The 16,544-nt window shown below is 57.4% G+C and overlaps 4 protein-coding genes across 4 annotated transcripts, besides 1 other annotated feature; 3 read left to right on the top strand and 1 right to left on the bottom strand.

The window, feature by feature from the left end:
• Window positions 1-1,153: 1,153 nt before the first annotated feature.
• DOT1 (histone-lysine N-methyltransferase, putative) lies at window positions 1,154-1,993 on the top strand (the record flags this gene model as incomplete). The annotated part of the gene is made up of 1 exon (XM_010700323.1): window positions 1,154-1,993. The coding sequence occupies one exon, from the start codon at window positions 1,154-1,156 to the stop codon at window positions 1,991-1,993; it is 840 nt and encodes a 279-aa protein (XP_010698625.1).
• A 992-nt stretch (window positions 1,994-2,985) lies between these two features.
• LPMP_204230 (hypothetical protein) lies at window positions 2,986-4,218 on the top strand (the record flags this gene model as incomplete). Its single annotated transcript, XM_010700322.1, has 1 exon — window positions 2,986-4,218. One exon carries the CDS (start codon window positions 2,986-2,988, stop codon window positions 4,216-4,218), a length of 1,233 nt encoding a protein of 410 aa, XP_010698624.1.
• A 687-nt stretch (window positions 4,219-4,905) lies between these two features.
• On the top strand, window positions 4,906-8,283 carry LPMP_204220 (DNA-directed RNA polymerase polypeptide, putative; the record flags this gene model as incomplete). Its single annotated transcript, XM_010700321.1, has 1 exon — window positions 4,906-8,283. The coding sequence occupies one exon, from the start codon at window positions 4,906-4,908 to the stop codon at window positions 8,281-8,283; it is 3,378 nt and encodes a 1,125-aa protein (XP_010698623.1).
• A 4,945-nt stretch (window positions 8,284-13,228) lies between these two features.
• On the bottom strand, window positions 13,229-15,634 carry LPMP_204210 (hypothetical protein; the record flags this gene model as incomplete). The annotated part of the gene is made up of 1 exon (XM_010700320.1): window positions 13,229-15,634. One exon carries the CDS (start codon window positions 15,632-15,634, stop codon window positions 13,229-13,231), a length of 2,406 nt encoding a protein of 801 aa, XP_010698622.1.
• Window positions 15,635-16,127: 493 nt separating this feature from the next.
• Window positions 16,128-16,544: part of a repeat region that runs on past the window's edge.

The raw sequence follows: 16,544 nt of genomic DNA, 5'->3' as shown, positions 1-16,544 counted from the left end.
GAGGGCAAAACATATATATAAAAGTGTAGCACCGGTGCTGGTGCATGTGCCTGCATCTGCTGCCCGCTCTCGCTGCCGTTTCTCTCCGGTGCATCTTTTTTTTTTCCTTTCTTTCTTTCTGCTACTCGGTAAATGTCGAGCATTTTCGTTGCGCTGTAGTCTGCCTGCCTCTCTTTGCGTGTGTGTGTGTGTGTGTGTGGGTGTGTGAAGGGGCGGGGGAAGCAGAGATGAGTTGAGCCAAGAAAGAAGACGGATGCCACTGGCCGTATTGTTGGAGGCGGTAGGATTACTCCCCTTTGTTTGCTGCTCCCGTTAGCGGCCCCTCCCCTCCCCTCCCCTCTGCCCTCCCCATTTCGTCTGGTTCCCTCTTTTTTGTTTAGTTCTGCTCTCTCGCTGTAGACTTGATGTGCGCACGCCTCTCTTTGGTTGCTTTTCGTCTCTTCCCATACTTGCCTCTCTCGGTCTAGCCGAGCCTCTTCGTGTCCTGCGAGCACGCTGACACCCCCTCCCCCCATACACACACCTATGTTCGTCTCATCTTTCGATGAGATCGACACACAGAACGATCTCCATCACACGAGTAAAAGTGGTGGGGGGAGGGTGGACGAGGTGGCTTGGCTGCTTTGCTTCCGCACTCAACACATCTCTCTTGACCACGAGGCCTGTCTTCCTTCTCTTGTTTACCTCCCCCTTACTCCTCGCTACTCCCATTTCTTTTACCTTCTTCCTCTCACCCTTCGACTGTCGGCCATCAAAGGAATAAGGCGCATAAAATATGCGCCCTATTCCTCTCTCTTGACTCAAACGACGTGGCAGTGATCAGCCTTCTTTCATGTCGGACTGCTGCCATCCCACTAACAGTACCGGTGCGTTAGCACGGGGTGTTGCGTCCCGTTTGCGTCGGTCCTGTCTTGCGTGGCGACTTGGTGGTGCAAAGCCGACACGCGCCTGTGTTGTGTTCATGTCTTTGAAGAATACGTCAAACATGGTGGACCCTCTGCGTGCTGTACAGTGACCCTCTCCGCCTCTGCTCGCCAGCGCTCCTCCATCACTTCGTGTCTCGTTTCTTCTTTCACGTACCCCCCACTTGTCTTGCACGTTTGATCAAATACTACGCTGCAGGGCATCGCTTCTCTGTTCATTGCATTTTTCAATGCACAAGCGTCTGCGCCGTGTCGACGATGCGGTTTCTCAGCCGGTAAAGGCTGCAAAGCTGGGAAGCGGGCAGGAGCTCCTCTCTTTTACTGTCGAAGTTGGTGACGGGACACCGCGCAGCCCGTATCGCCTTCCGCTGCGAACGAAGCCGAACGCCTCCCGCTGTCTTCACTGCCCGACCCGCACGTGCTACTGCGTGTGGTTTGGCGAGCAGCTGGAGCACTGCTACGCGTCTCTCGCATTGAAGCGGGAGACGGAGCGCATCAAGAAGCGCGAGCTGTGCGCCAAGTCTATCTTGCCACCTTTTGTCACTCGACTCATTCGCATTGCCAACGTGGCGACCGCGGAGACGTTTTATGATCTAGGCTGCGGAAACGGCAGCGTGCTTTTCCAGGTGGCCGCCTTGACAGGTGCGCGGTGTGTTGGGGTGGAGATCAACCCCCACAACGCCCAGCTTGCAAAGGATGCGTGGGCGTTTCTTCGACCCATCTTCGAGGCAAGGTTCAAGCGCCAACTGACAGTGGAGATTGTCTGCGCTGACTTCTGCACTCTCCTATGCGATGCGGCGTACTTTCCTACGCCGTGCGTCATTTGGGCGGCAAATCTTCTGCTGCCCAAGTCAGTGAATCACTACCTCTCGGAGCGGCTGCGCAGCGTGCCGCGTGGGACGCGCATAATGTGCTTTGAGGATATGTACCCGCACTCCCGCTCACTGTCCCGCTTGCGGGACCCTGACGCGTTCGAGAAGTTTGACATGCTCGACTACGAGTGGCAGCCGGACAGCGTTGAGTGGTGCTCCCAGACTGGCCGGTTTTTCTTGTATCTGAAGCGCACTTGACGTTCCTGTGTTGTTTCTGCGTGTATCTGTGCCGGAAGCTGAACTGCACTCTGGGGTATTGTCCTCTGTGAGTCTGCACTTCCTGCTGCGCGCATTCTTCGTGTTTGCCGCTCTTGCTGATAGATGGCGGGAAGCGAGCAATATGTTTGTACAACTGTCGTGCGCTTGTGCGGTGATGCCACTGAAAGAAACATGTGAGGCTACAAGGGGCGCATGCCGACCAGTTTCATCTGGTCCCTGCCACGCGACGCCTACTCATTGTGTCTCTCCTTCGATTCACTCTTTGTTTTCCTTACACCGAGGCAAATTACTTGTACGCTTTCCTCCCTAAGGTCTCCGGATTAACCACGACGCTCGCACATCCACACAATGCGCTGTAGTCCGCACGCTTCTGTCTGTGAGTTTGTGGCCGGCGGGGCTTTCTTTTCCCCCTGTTCTCATGCTGCGATGTGGACACCTGATCGCGTCCTCTTTTGAGCAGAAGCGGATGCCTCTTCATGCAGAGAGACGTTATCCCTCCCCCTTCCCCCGAGAAGGCCTGTAGCGAGAAGGGCTGATGTGGTGTGCCAACACGTGTCACTGCTTGTGGTGGTGCGTGCAGCCGGAGATGATGGGGGCTTCCTCCTCCTCCTGTTCCTAATGCGGTTCCCCGAACTGACCCTTCATCGAACAGCGCCCGGTACGCATGCCGCTGCGTATAGTTACGGCTGACAACCGTGCGTCTTGCCGTGACGCGTGTTCTTCACTGTGAGGACATCGCTCATAACCCACGAAAAGCCTGGACTCGAGTCGATCCCTCTCGCTGGACGTCGCCGCGTGTTTCATCTGTGCTGCGCCCTCTCACATCTCTTCGAAGAAGCACACTAAAGTATCCCCTTTCCTCTTCTTCGTGTTCCTCCCTTGTCTCTCTATTTTTTTTCTTCAAACTTGTGAGTGTCAGTAACACGAACTGAAAGTGACCCCGCAACTGATTCTGTGGCAGTGTCTGTGTCATGCTGTTTCTTGCGCGCGATGGCATGCGTGGCCAGTTGGTCGATGTGGAGACGCCGATGGTTCTGCGCAGCTACGCGATTGGTGAGGTGGCGAGAAACGCCTTGGCTTACTCCCCCATTAGTCAAGCGGTCATAGTGCACCAGACACGCAACTGTGCTCTTTTTCTTTCTGCAGCGACGCAGCAGCCTCTTCAGCGCAGCTTCACGCCGGAACTGGTCACCTGCTGTGCAGTCACTCGGTGTGGCACTTTCCTAGTTGCAGGCACAGTGAATGGCACCATCCTTCTGTGGAACCTGCAGTCTGGCGAACTCATCAAGAGCTACAAGGGCCACCTGCGTGCGGTGCACTGTGCTGCGATCTCAGCCGATGACTCCCTCGTCGCGACTGTGTCCGAGGACTCGGTGTGCAAGGTATGGAATCTGGCAACACTGGCCTCACTTCGAATGCGCGAGATCGTGCCAAGGTGCGTCTTCACCGGCCACTCACTCGCCGTCACCTGCTGCACTTTCCTCCACCACTCAAATGTGCTTCTCACCGGCTCCCGAGACCGCACCTGTCGTCTTGTGGATCCCCACACAGGAGAGCAGTTCCGCTGCATCACTGTCGGTGATGCTGTCACCGCGATCACTGCGAGTCTTGACGATGCCTCAATCGTCGCTGGCACACAAAAGGGATTCTTGTTCTTCAGCGAGCTTTACGAGCCTTCCGCCGGGCTTGCCATCGAGCCAGAGAGAACTGGTGAACACCTAGAGACGATCTTGCGACCACCCAGCGCAGATGGCCATAACTCTCCGATTATTTTTCTGCAGTGCCTGTCGTCCACGCCGTCGCTCGTGCTCACCGCCAGTGAAGGTGGCGCCGTTCTGTCGTTCGATATCCAAAGCGGGCGGCTCATAAAGGAGTGCGTCAGCCCCCAAAAGGGCCGGCTGCTGGGCTGTTGCGTGGTTCCGCGAGCTGCCCTGCTTGTAAGAGGGGCATGTGCGCCGCTGGAGAAGAACCCTGTCGATCCATCGCGAGGCAACTATCACGTCACTCAGTGCGCTCTCGCGATGCGCCAAGTCAAACGTGGCGAGAAGCGGAATCGAGATGGCTGTGCAGTGCGACTTGGGCCAGATGACGAGGCGGATGCTAATGCTCTAGCAGAGGTTCGTGCTAAGGTAAAGGAGCTGTGCGATCTTCGTGCGCAGCTCGAGCGCCGACTACGCAAGCTTTCTGCTGAGAAACGCCACTGAGAAGGCATTTGGTAAACCTGTGAGCGGTGTCTGTCGCTAGCATCCTGTCGTGGGGCGGAATGTGTTGTTATGCTCGTTCTGCCGTTACCTGTCCGTCTTCTTGTGACGCTCTCGTTGGGCGAGGCCGTCGTTTGCGCCTTTCCCGTGTAAACTCGTGTAACGCAGGTGAAAGCCTCTTGGCGCTTTGCTCCACAGATGCGATCACGTGAAATCAACCGAAAAAGAACACAAAGACTACCGCGTGGGAAGCTGTTGCGTGCTGAACACCCCTCGAAGGGCAGTGCTACCCTGAAGAGTGGTACTCGGACTGCAGTGCACCAACGAAGTCCTTCCCCACGCTCCCCAGCCGGGAAGTGCTTGTACTTCAAGCTGAAACGGAGAGTGCTGCCCTAAACTACCAATCAGGCACTCGGTGTGCAGCTGTCAACACCTGTGACAAATAGCACGTCAAACGTGTCAACAACACCTCGTTTGCGGCGGCACCGTCCTTCTCTCTCCCCACCGTGTTTTGTGCACCTTCTTGCGCTTCCCCTGCTTTCCCTCTCTCTTTCGGTGTCTCCTCGACTTCTTTATGTCTTTCACGCGCCGCACGACGTTGTGTGTGTGTGTGTGTGTCTGCAGTTTCATTAATCGAATAAGAACGCCAAGGGGCTCGCCGACGTTGTGGTGCTCACCGCTGCACACACCATGGCAGGCTTCGGCGAGGAGTACCAGCGGAAGAAGCTGGAGATGCTCCCCGCTCTCATGGCTATGCGGGGTATTCTGAATCACCACATCGCCTCCTTCGACCACTTAATCGAGGTGGAGCTGCAGCGCATCCTGTTAAACGAATCCAACGTCGAAATCAAGAGCGTCGTCGACCCCGACTTTCTGATTCGCTACCAAAACATCCGCGTCTGCCGTCCGCAGGAGATTGTCGGCAAAGGCCACATACCAAAGTTTGTGACGCCGCAGGAGTGCCGCATTCGGGATATGACCTACCGTGGCGACATGATTGTGGATGTTCAGTACACAAGCCGCGACCGCTCGCGGGCGATGCTGGTTGAGAAAGACGTAAAGATCGGGACTATTCCCATTATGCTCAAATCAAAGTGCTGCAACCTGTACCGCAAAACACGCGAGGAGCTGGTGAGCATGCGCGAGTGCCCACTTGACCCCGGTGGCTACTTTATTATTAAAGGCGTGGAAAAGGTATGCCTTGTTCAGGAGCAACAGAGCAAGAACCGCGTCATCATCGAGGCAGATGAGCACGGCAACATCTCGGCCCACGTGCAGAGCAAGACCCACTACTCCATCTCCAAGTGTGCCGTTACATTCAAAAAAGGCAGTATCGTGCTGACGCATCGCTCGTTCACCGAGGATATCCCGATCATCGTCGTGCTTAAGGCGCTCGGCTTGGAGAATGATCAGCACATCACCCAGTGCATCGGTACCTCGCCAGCGTTTCAGAAGATCCTCTTTCCCTGCTTTGAGGAGGCGCGTGGGTTGGACATATTCACGCAAAACGATGCCCTGCAGTACATCGGTGAGAAGCGGAAGGAGACGGTGTGGGAGGTCGAGGAGACGCAGCAGCGGCAGGTTAACAGGTCCAAGGCCGACAAGGCGGCTGAGTTCCTCGCCAATGTGCTGCTCTGCCACATTCGGGAGGCCCAGATGCAGAAGGACTGGAACTTTCGCCACAAGGCGTTCTATGTTTGTTTCATGGTACGTGGCATGATCGAGGCCAGCTTCGACGCCTCCCTGCTTGATGAACGCGACTTCTACGGTAACAAGCGATTCGAGACAACCGGCACACTGATGGCCCTCTTGTTTGAAGACTTACTGAAGCAGTTCAACCGCGTTGTCAAGACGGCGATGGATCAGCAGCTGTCCAAAAGAGACTCCACTCGGCCCTTCAACGTGAAGCAGCTGATGGAAAGCAAGATGGAGGTAATTCAGAACGGCATGCGCATGGCGATCAGCAGTGGGAGATGGGACTTGAAGCGCTTTAACATGAACCGGCAGGGCATCACGCAGGTGCTATCGAGACTCTCGTACATTGCCTGCCTCGGCATGATGACGAGGTTGGCGTCCTCGTTTGAGAAGACACGCAAGGTAAGTGGTCCGCGCTCGCTGCAACCGAGTCAGTGGGGGATGGTGTGCCCCTGCGATACACCAGAGGGCGAGAGCTGCGGTCTGGTGAAGAACTTTGCCACGCTTAGCCAGGTCACCTTGGACATGAGTGACCACTACGTGCGCGCCTCTGCCCACTCACTTGGCGTGGAGGAGATTGACACGGTGACGCCGACGGACTTCCTGCAGTACTACAGCGTTTTCCTCAACGGCACCCTCATTGGCATCCACCGCTACCCTAACCGACTCTGTGCCGGCATTCGTGCTCTCCGGCGCTCCGGCCGTCTTCACCCGCACGTGTCCATCTCAATGCAGCCGCGGCAGCGCACAGTCCAGATCGGCAGTGATGGCGGTCGTATTGTTCGCTTGCTTATCATCGTGCGCGGTGGGAAGCCGGCCGTCACCTCCGCCCACCTCGATCGCCTGCGCGACCGCCTGTGCACCCACAACGACTTCCTGGCGGAGGGACTAATCGAGTACGTTGACGTGAATGAATCGAATGACTGCCTCATTGCCGTCTACCCTGCCGACATCGGGCCGTACACAACCCACCTCGAAGTAGAGCCGCTGTCGCTCCTCGGCGTGGTTGCCGGCATCATTCCTTACCCGCACCACAACCAGTCCGCCCGCAACACGTTCCAGTCCGCCATGGGAAAGCAGGCTCTCGGCACTGTGGCGCTGAATCAATATATACGCGCCGACACGGTACTTCTTCTCGGTGCCTACCCCCAGAGACCACTGTGCCGCACAAGGGCCATGTCGCTGACACACTACGAAAAGCTCGGCGCCGGCATCAACGCCATGGTGTGCGTCATGAGCTACAGCGGGTACGATATTGAAGATGCGCAGGTGTACAACAAGTCCTCCCTGGATCGCGGATACGGCCGCTGCGTGGTGCTGCGCAAGCACGAGGTGGACTTGGAAAAGTACGCGGGAGGTGAGTTCGATGTGATTTTGCCCCCGGAGAAGAATAGCGGCAGCGGCAAGTTCAAAGCCCTCAACCCCGACGGCGTTGCAAGCAAAGGTGCCTTTGTGCAACAGTACGACGTCCTCGTAAACAAGTTCACCCCGGTTGCCGGCGGTGATCCGCGGCCCGCGCCGCTGGTGTACAAGTATCCGCAACTGGCGGTGGTTGACCACGTCATCATCTCCCCTCCTGGCGACTACGACAGGTCGCTCGACGTCGATCAGAAAATTAAGGTCATCACGCGGGAGGTTCGGCCACCAGAGCCGGGTGACAAATTCTCATCACGTCATGGACAGAAGGGCGTCGTCGGCCTCATCGTGAACGGGGTGGATATGCCGTTCAACGAGCGTGGCATGTGCCCCGATATGATCATGAATCCACACGGATTCCCCAGTCGTATGACGGTTGGCAAGTTGCTCGAACTGGTTTGCTCAAAGGCAGCAGCGCTCAGAGGGTCGATGGGTGACGGCACTGCGTTTGGCGGGGACTCTGCCGACAGCATCAGCCGGCAGCTTCTCTCTTTCGGCTACAACTACCACGGAAAAGACGTTTTTTACTCTGGCATAACAGGGGAGTTAATGCAGGGTTACGTCTTTTTCGGACCCATCTACTACCAACGCCTCAAGCACATGGTCACAGACAAAATGCACGCGCGTTCGACCGGGCCACGCTCGATGCTGACTCGTCAGCCAACCGAGGGTCGGTCTCGCAGTGGTGGTCTGCGCGTTGGAGAGATGGAGCGTGACTGCATGGTTGGCTATGGAGCGTCCAGCCTCCTCAACGAGCGACTCCTCATCAGCTCCGACCTGTTCACGGCAGACATCTGCCACGTGTGCGGCAACCTCGGCTACAACAATCGGTGCACGTACTGCAAAACAAAGGGCACCACCTCTAAGGTCAACATGCCCTATGCCTTCAAGCTACTTATCCAAGAGCTGCAGGGCATGGGTGTGAGCCTTCGCCTCACCATGGACTCCCCGACGTAGAGGCCACACTGAATGGCAACTTGCACCTTGTTTTCAGGTCTCGTCGTTTAATGAACACAATAGCGACGGATATCACTCATCCAGCAATGTATTGCATTCGCAAGGGTTCTCACGGAGCCTCAGCAACGGCTCTCACGACAACGGTGCCGCTTCCCCCCATACACACCCAGCGAAAGGAGTTCTTGCTGGCTTGTGAGGTCCATAAGCGACACGATAGGTTCGCTGCCGCTCTTGAAGCAGAGGGCTTACGGCGATTCGTAGTTTGCCCCGTCGTCTTCTCTGTTCCCCTGCCTCGGCCTTTTTTTTCACACTCGCATACGTCTTCTCTTTATCCCGCCAATCTCACTGTTTCTCCTTTGATTGCCGCACCTGGCAGACCACCTCTGACCGTCTTTTTCCTTTCCACACGTCCTTCTCTCCGCACAAGAGACACAGTCACCAACTGTGGCCACAGGCAAGTGCTTTGGTGATGCCTAGGGCAGCCCCCCCAAATGGACCGAAAAAAGGTGCTGCATGACAACAGCTGCCGCATAGCGCTCTGTTGTTCTGTGAAGTGCATCTGAAAACACGGTCTCTCTCTCTCTCTCTATATATAAAGGAAAACGCCGCGTGCAGAAGAGCTGCGGGGAGCACGTTGCCCGCTCCACTACGGCGTACACGGAGTACGCGAGCAGGAAGGTGCGAGGACACTCTCTGTCTATGGAGTTGTGGCCCCCTTTCTCTCAGCTGTGCGAGTCACGGAGGAGGGGTGGGGGGGGGCGAAAAGCCCAGTATTTTTCTGCCTTCTTCCTACACGTCAAGATACGATATAGTGACATCCATAATGTGTACCTTCTACTCGAGCCACTCCTATATGGCTATAACATTATCCCCGTGGTATCGCATACTGCACTGCACCCTTTCCTCGTGCTTTTAGTATTCAGCGACGTTTCATTCTCGCTTTCGAGGTATAGTATTACCTTTTCCTCTGCATTCCGTTCCAGTCAGCGTGCTTCACTGCGGCTTCCCGGTTTGTTAGGCTGCAAGCATAGCGACCAGTTAATTCACCCAGTGGAATCCAGCAGATGGCACTATTTACACGGACTGCGCAGCAAGAGGACCCCGACGAGTAAGGGCAAATACCCCCGCGATGGTGCAAGAATGTGCCACCACATGTTGTGCGCGCAGCACGGTATGTTTGCGCGTTTTCTCCCAGAAAAAGATGTTGGGGCTCTGCTCGTCCAGACTCCTGACAACGTTACTCCCGTTGCCGCTAGCAGTACGCCGTTCGGTGCCGGCCGAAAGGTCTGCTCGAAGGGTTAATGAGACCCGCGAACTGGACGAAGAAGGGCGGCGATTTGCTCCCCAAAAGTCAAGGAATTCAAAAAAGCGCATCCGACTGGCAGGAGCGCCAGCAATATACCTCACGGTCTTTCATTCATTTACCTCTCTCACTACCCTGCCGTGCGAAGCGACGGTTAGGGTGAGGCCTCGACACCGCGGAAGGCCCAGTTGCCCCCAGCTTAGGGTGTGCTGCGGCGTAGCATTGCCCATCCAGGTGAGATCGTGGGGTTCTGGAGAAGAGACCAAACGGACAGCCGCGAGAGAGCCGGATAGATGGAATGCAGCTGAGGTCCCCAGCGAGGTGCTCTCAAGGAATGCCCTGTGGAGAAGGGCGCCTACCACCTCACGCGTGTCTAGTGGCCTTTCGCCGTGGCAGGAAAAGCTAGGGTGCCGCATTCCATGGGGATGCGGAACGATGTCCAGGAAGGCTGGAGTGCAGCCTCTGACGGCCAAGCAGTGGATGAGGGAGAGCACTGCATAACGGGCTCCAGAAAACCTTCCATGGGGAGCATTTTCTGCAGCTGCCACAGGTGCAGTGTCCCCCGGACGCGTGATGCTCCTGTCGTAACAGACAGGGCATATGGTTTGTCGTTTCGTCAACACGTTCGGTGGCGCAGAGCGCCGCCACAGCACCCCCTCCCCACCCATAAACCGTTTACAAGAGTTGGGACTTGCAGCTCCACCAAGGGATGCACCACACCGACCGCACAGGTCCAAGGGGATGACTGTCACGTTCGAGCCCGCGCGCAACCCAGTTGGAGGGGGGATACATCAGTGTTCCCCTGCACAATGTGATGCACACACCACCATTGCACTCCCCAGGGGATGATGATCACGCACGCACACACACGTGAATAGATGCGTATTGGTCGGCATCGCAGCAAAGGTGGTGGGAGCGGTGCCTTGCGTGAAGCGAAGAGCCTGCTGGAGCTGGCCCAGCACGGATGGCTGCCACGACCCCCTGTGGCCTGCGAGACGCACCGTCACGGACGCTGCACACCCACTCGATAGCCTTTGAAGAGGGATTGCATCTGCTCCTTTGAGCAACGCCGGTTCTGCGGCAGTACAGAAGGGGGGTAACGCGACGTCTGCAATACCGATGCCACGCCTGTGAGACAAAGGGTTGTGGGGGGATACGAAAACGGAGCTTGGGGGAACCTAGTTCGCCTATGCAGTTCAGCAGAGGAGCGGCAAGCGTCCTGGCACCTCCTGTGACGCTTGAGGTCAGGCATAACGAGGAGGAGTAACAGCACACGTAGGGGGCCCGGTGCTTGAATGGTGCGCTCCCCTCTCAGTCGCTCACTGCAGAAGTGAACGCAGGAGCGTGGGGGGACGCGGAGCGCATGGTACCCGAAAACGCCCAAGGGTGGCACTGCACCCGCGAACGTTGAGGGCACCTGCAGAGTGGACACGGCACGTGCCACTCGCTAGCACGGGAGGGTGGGGAGAAGAGGGAGAAACGAGCAGCAAGAATAATCAATCAGGACTGGAAGAGGCGGAAGCGAGGCAGTGCAGAGGGGGCTTCCGGATCTCGCGCTTCGTCGATGCAATAGAGCGCCGCGTGTACCGGCATGGCGCCGCAGAGAGACATTCGATTCGAGGAAAGAACGATCCTGGGCAGCTTTGCGGATCCCGCAAGCGGCAGGGTGCTCTGCAGCTGCCCCCAGTGGCTGAAGTTGGCGAGCTCCAGCGCACGGCACTTGCTGAGGGCACCGATGTTGCGTACACCACTCCCACTGGGGTAGATTCCGCATGGTCGTCGCCTGTGCGGGCTGCATGGGCAACAGTGAAGGGTGGAAGATGCTGTTTGGGGAGTGGCTGCGCTCCTTACCATAGGAAACGGCCAGGGAACGGGAAAAACCGCTTATAGGTTGCCTATCGCGCCGCGCAGGACCGAGAGAATGGCAGTTCGGAAAACTGAGAAGGCTCAGGGAGGCTGCCCTTCCACTCCCCTTTTTGAACGCCACGGCTTCGATCGCATGCGCGGCATCTGTGGGCGACGCAAGGCTGCCCCTCTCGCGGAAGTCCCAATGGTTTGTTTATCCTAGCCAGTTGTAGGTATTGCTTCGTGCACATCCACAGTGTGTACTGCGTGCGCATCGGCAAGCGATGTAGGGTTGTGAAACTCCGTGCATCGGTGGCAATAGACCCACTCCAACAGCAGGCATCTGGGGAGAGGACGCATGCTGGCGACGCCATCGCACCTCACCTCGACGCTTCAGAACTGCGAAGCCCTTGCCAGTGTAGAAAGGCCGCGGTGTGTCGCACAGGGTGTGGAAGAAAGCAGCCTTCTTCCAAGGAGAGCACTGATGAAGTCTGTCAATGCACCAATGAGGGGAGTAGAAGGCATCCAGGCCTTTCGAAGGGGGGGGGAGGCCTCGACGAAGGATGACACGGCTAGGACTCCCTTTCAACACTTGACGTAAATGGGTGCGAAGAGAACGCATAGCCTCAGCTCATCCACATTGCGCACGCTAGACGTTGCGGCACTGACATGGTGTAACTCTGTGTACCAGTCAAAGGGGCGACGCTGTCCACACCCTTTGCACTTGTCGAGGCTCAGGCGCTCTAGCGGTGAGCTGGTATTCAAAAGCAACGATGCGGCACGCAGCACCCCTTGATGCGTGCGCCTATTCCCGCGGATGCGCCACCTCCACAGGTGTGAGATCAGGCACAGCTCTGCACAGTGACAGCAGAACACTTCCCCGGGCTCGGGGGGCGCGTGTCGAGTCTGTCCGGGGTGTATGCGCCAGCTTCCGTTACAAAGGTGGCACGCAGGTGCGTTGTACCTGCCAGAGGGGAAAGACCATGGAAGTCTTTGTTGCCATGGAAAACGAGAGTGCGCAGGTAGGGTGGCTCGTTGCGCCTGTGCGTGCTGCTGGCGCCGCGCCGCTGTGCGTTTGCTTTGGGGGCTGCGCCCCTCCGGGGAATGGTGCAGGACCCCTGTGGGGGGGGGGTGCGCGTGGCGCCAAGGCGAGCCCCGGCCCTTGGCGCGGGCGGGAGGGGGGGTGGGGCTTTTCGGGCTGGCGCCGGGGTTGAGGGGCTGGCGGCGTTTTTTGGGGGGTGCGGGGCCGGCCCTCGCGCGCGTGCGGCCCCGGGGAAGGGCCGGGGGCTTGCGCGCGTGCCCGAGCCGCGAGAAGAAAACGCAAGCAGCAGCCGACCGGCACGGAAACGGCCTTTCGGAAGAATCCAAAGGAACAAGCAGAAATCAGTCAACGTCAAAAGAGAGGTATGATGCACACCACTATACGCCCCCAAGTTGCCCCAATTGGCGGGTTTTCAATTTCTGCGGGGTATGTGCCAGTCTGGTGTCCCTCCACGCGCGCGCGCTCGTTAACACCGGCGCCCACAAAACGGTACGCCAGTGTATCCTCCTTTTTCCGTCATCCAAGGGCTGTCTCTCATGGTCAGGTGGGGGAAAGAGAAAGAAACACGCACACGGTGGACTTGATCCCTCGAGACTCAAAATTGGTTGGGCGGAATGGGGTAACAATAAATGATTGAAGCACGTCGCTGGCGGGGCGTAGCTTTCTTCTTCAGTGTCATACCGTTTCTCCATCCTCTTTTACACTCTGCCGCACGCTTTTGAAAAGCCGAGCCGCTACCGATTCGCTACCGCTGCTCAGGACTCGAGAATCTTGCGCAGGATGGCGCGAGCGGTGGCGTAGAAGGTGGAAGTCATCTCCTTCTTTTGCGGCTTAAGGGGCGAGCCGTTCTCATTGCCAAGGGGCATGTTGTCGCAGTAGAAAAGGTAGCGACTGGGAATTGCCTGGCGGACCACCCCGGTGCGGCGACACTCCTCCAACTGGCGTGCGACGTAGCTGCTCTGCATGTCAATCGCAGTGCAGCCGTGCACTGTCTTGTAGAACTTAAGCACCGGCTGGCTATGAAGCATGAAACCAGGGAGGGTGATACACGTGCCATGATGCACCGCTGCCGAGCACGACTTGCCGAGAAGTGGTGTAATGTCCTCTCGGCGGAATCCATTGCGGTTGCACAGGCGAATCTCATCGGTGGAGTCTTCGCCGAAGGTTTGCTTGGAGAAGATGAGCTTCCTCGGGAGAACGACGTCGCCGCGGTTGCCGCAGAGGCCAGCCGCCTTGCCGCAGAGGTTCACGCTCTGGATGCGAGTGCCGAAGGTGAGAAGAAAACAGCGCAGGATTGCCTCAATTTGAGCGCCAAAGGTCTTGTCCACGTTGATGATAAAGTGACGCTTTCTCTCCCGGCTATTCTTGCACGCCTGCGCGATGTATGCACGCAGCTCTGGGTCCGTGTCATCCGGCGATATACTGCTGACGTCGATCAGGTCGACAATCAGCGCCGACGCGTGCCCATCCTCCATAAGCGTGAAGCCATTCGACTCCAGCCGTGACCGGTACGCGTCGCGAATCGTCTTATCTCGTTCCAGCATACCTGTCAAGACGTAGTAGTAGCGGTCGTTCACGTTCTTCCAACTCCCCGCCCGCTCGCCCTTTCCGATCCCAGCTTCTTCCGAAATGCTGTCAATGAGTGTCTTGGTGTCCGCCAGCATGCAGCAGAAAAGATTCCTCAGCGTCTGATTTGGAGAGAAGAGGATGTCGATGATAATGTCCTCCGGCAGTGGCTCTAGCTCAGAGACACAGAGGCGCCTCTTGATGTGGCGAAGGATGGTGAGGGCCCAGTTGACGTACGGATCTTCAGCAAACACCTTGCTAGTGGCATTCTGGACCTGCACCACATACTCCTCCCTATGCACCACGACATTGTACAGGTGCTGCAGCGTCTCTTCGCCCCAGACGCTCTGCAAACCTTGTACCTCGTCATCCGAAAACGGTAGCGACGCGAAAACCTCCTTTATCCTCGCCTGGGCGTTGAGGCTGCTCTCGGCCGGCGCGAGGGCGTTTCGCAGCACCTCGGCCGCCGACGGCGACACGAGCTGCTGCAGTCGTGCTCGCAACTTCTTGGCCTCAATGCAGAAAATGCACAAGTTCGACACAAAGTCGATTGTGTCGGTGTAGCCGTCACGCATAAGTACAAGCGTCTGTCCTCCTCCGCCGAATGTCCACGCGCACCGGCGCCGCTTCCCGGTGTCGACGGCAGCGATAAACGGTTCTTCGCCGGCGTGCGCGTGCGCAGCGTCGGCAAGGAACCCGTCGGACAGGTAGTCTGGAATTCCTTGGGTGAGGATGATGATGTAGGTGATACTGATGTTCGCAGGCAGGCGGTGGGTGCAATACCGCAACGCCTCATAGTCAATCTCGTTCGTGTTGCCGTTCTTGTGAAGAAGAGTGCCGCTGGACTGGAACAGGCGGATGAGGGTGGGTAGCGACAAACGATAGCCGTTCCTCTTTTCTTGAGCGTCGGAGGCCGAGGAGGATGAGATGCCAAACACGGTACGGCAGAACTCCTCAAACACCGAGAAGGAGGGAAGCGTACGAAGGATCTGACTGGAGACGTTGTTGGCAAAGATAGGAGAGCGCGTGAACAGGTCCATGACCTGCTTGCGCGGGATGAGCAGCAGCGTCGCGTTGGAGCTGGCGTGGTAGGTAAACTCAACAGCGCTCTCGAGGATGGCGTCGTCGATGCCGAACACACTTGGTGCTACCATGCTGCCGATGCGCCGGTGGCCAAACGCGCGCTTCAGTCCTTTCTTGGAGTTCATCACCTCCACCGTGCCGGAGGCGAGCACGTAAATGTGCTCCAGATACGCCCCTTCCTCAATAATGACATCCATCTCGCTGTACTCGCGCACCATGACGTCAAGGCTGGTTATCTCCTCGAGCGTGAGGGTGAAGAGGTGCGGCACGGTCTGCAGGAAAGTCCGCATTGACTTTTTTGGTGAGTTCCGATGCGATTTCGAGGTGGGCAAGAGGTTCTGCACCTCCTTCAGCGGCTCTGCAACAGCCAGCACTTCATCAAAGTCACCCGTCTCGTAGTCATTGGTATTGTAGTCCGGGGAGGTCATTTGAGCCGTGGAGTGCACCGTGATGATTTCCGGTTTCGTCGCCGGCTGCTGGATGGCAACGATTTCGTTCGTTGAGTTGCTCATGGTGATGGTGTAGGAAGCTGTGAGAGAGAAAGAGAGAAGTCGCTCGCGCTGGCGGTGGCACGAGCCGATAAAAGGCAAGAAACAACAAGCAAAAGTGGTATCAGCTGGAAAAGGTGGGTGATTGCAAAGAGGCGCCCAGGACACCGCGGAGGAAGGGGGAGGGAGTGGGTGGACTGCCGGTACTTCGGGTGCGTTTCGCTGGTCATTTGACAGCGACCAGCGAACACGGCGTAAGAGAAGCAAAAGAGAAGGGGAATGGCGAAACGAAGTGAAGAGGTGAAGTGAAGCGCAGGTGGTGTCATTGCCACCCGAGAAGAGCACAAGTAAGAAGGTGGAGGGAGAGGAAGCTGTCAGGGGGGTTGGGGAATGGCGATGGGTGGCGGCGCCCAAGAGCGAAGCGGCAGCACCTATCCGCAGCGTGAGAAAGTACTACGTGTACTACTCGGTGACTAGCACTGCTTGCCTCATTCTTTTTCGAGCGCTGTCGTCTTTGCCTTGATGACGAGGGGGCACCTCAGCGCGTAGGATCCAGAGCCCAGTGTCCCCCCCTCTCTCTCTCTGGGAGAAAGCCACACAGCCCCCTTCGCTCCTTGACCAATGCTGAGTCACTTCTGGTGGTGGCAGGGCCAGGCACCACAACGACGTGAGGAGGTCGGAGTGACCTGCGGCAGTGAACACGCTTGTGTCATCCATAGGATGGGTAGCGTGTCAGTGTTACTTGAACATGTCTCAGCCGGTCCTCACTGCCTACTAGTGGAGGGGGAGGGGGAGGGGCGGCGGCTGTGACGCCGAGGTCGTGCTCAGATAGCTGATTCGGCGCATTGCTGTGACGCGTGTCTACCGCTGCCTCGCACCACGCGATGGGCCTGTGACAGGTTGAGTGGAGTGGAGTGGAGCTCATGTATGTCGG

The sequence above is a fragment of the Leishmania panamensis genome (assembly GCF_000755165.1).
Source record: "Leishmania panamensis strain MHOM/PA/94/PSC-1 chromosome 20 sequence".
Classification (NCBI taxonomy): Eukaryota; Euglenozoa; class Kinetoplastea; order Trypanosomatida; family Trypanosomatidae; genus Leishmania; species Leishmania panamensis.
Note: the sequence above shows the minus strand (reverse complement) of the source record. Positions and strands in the feature narration are given on the sequence as shown.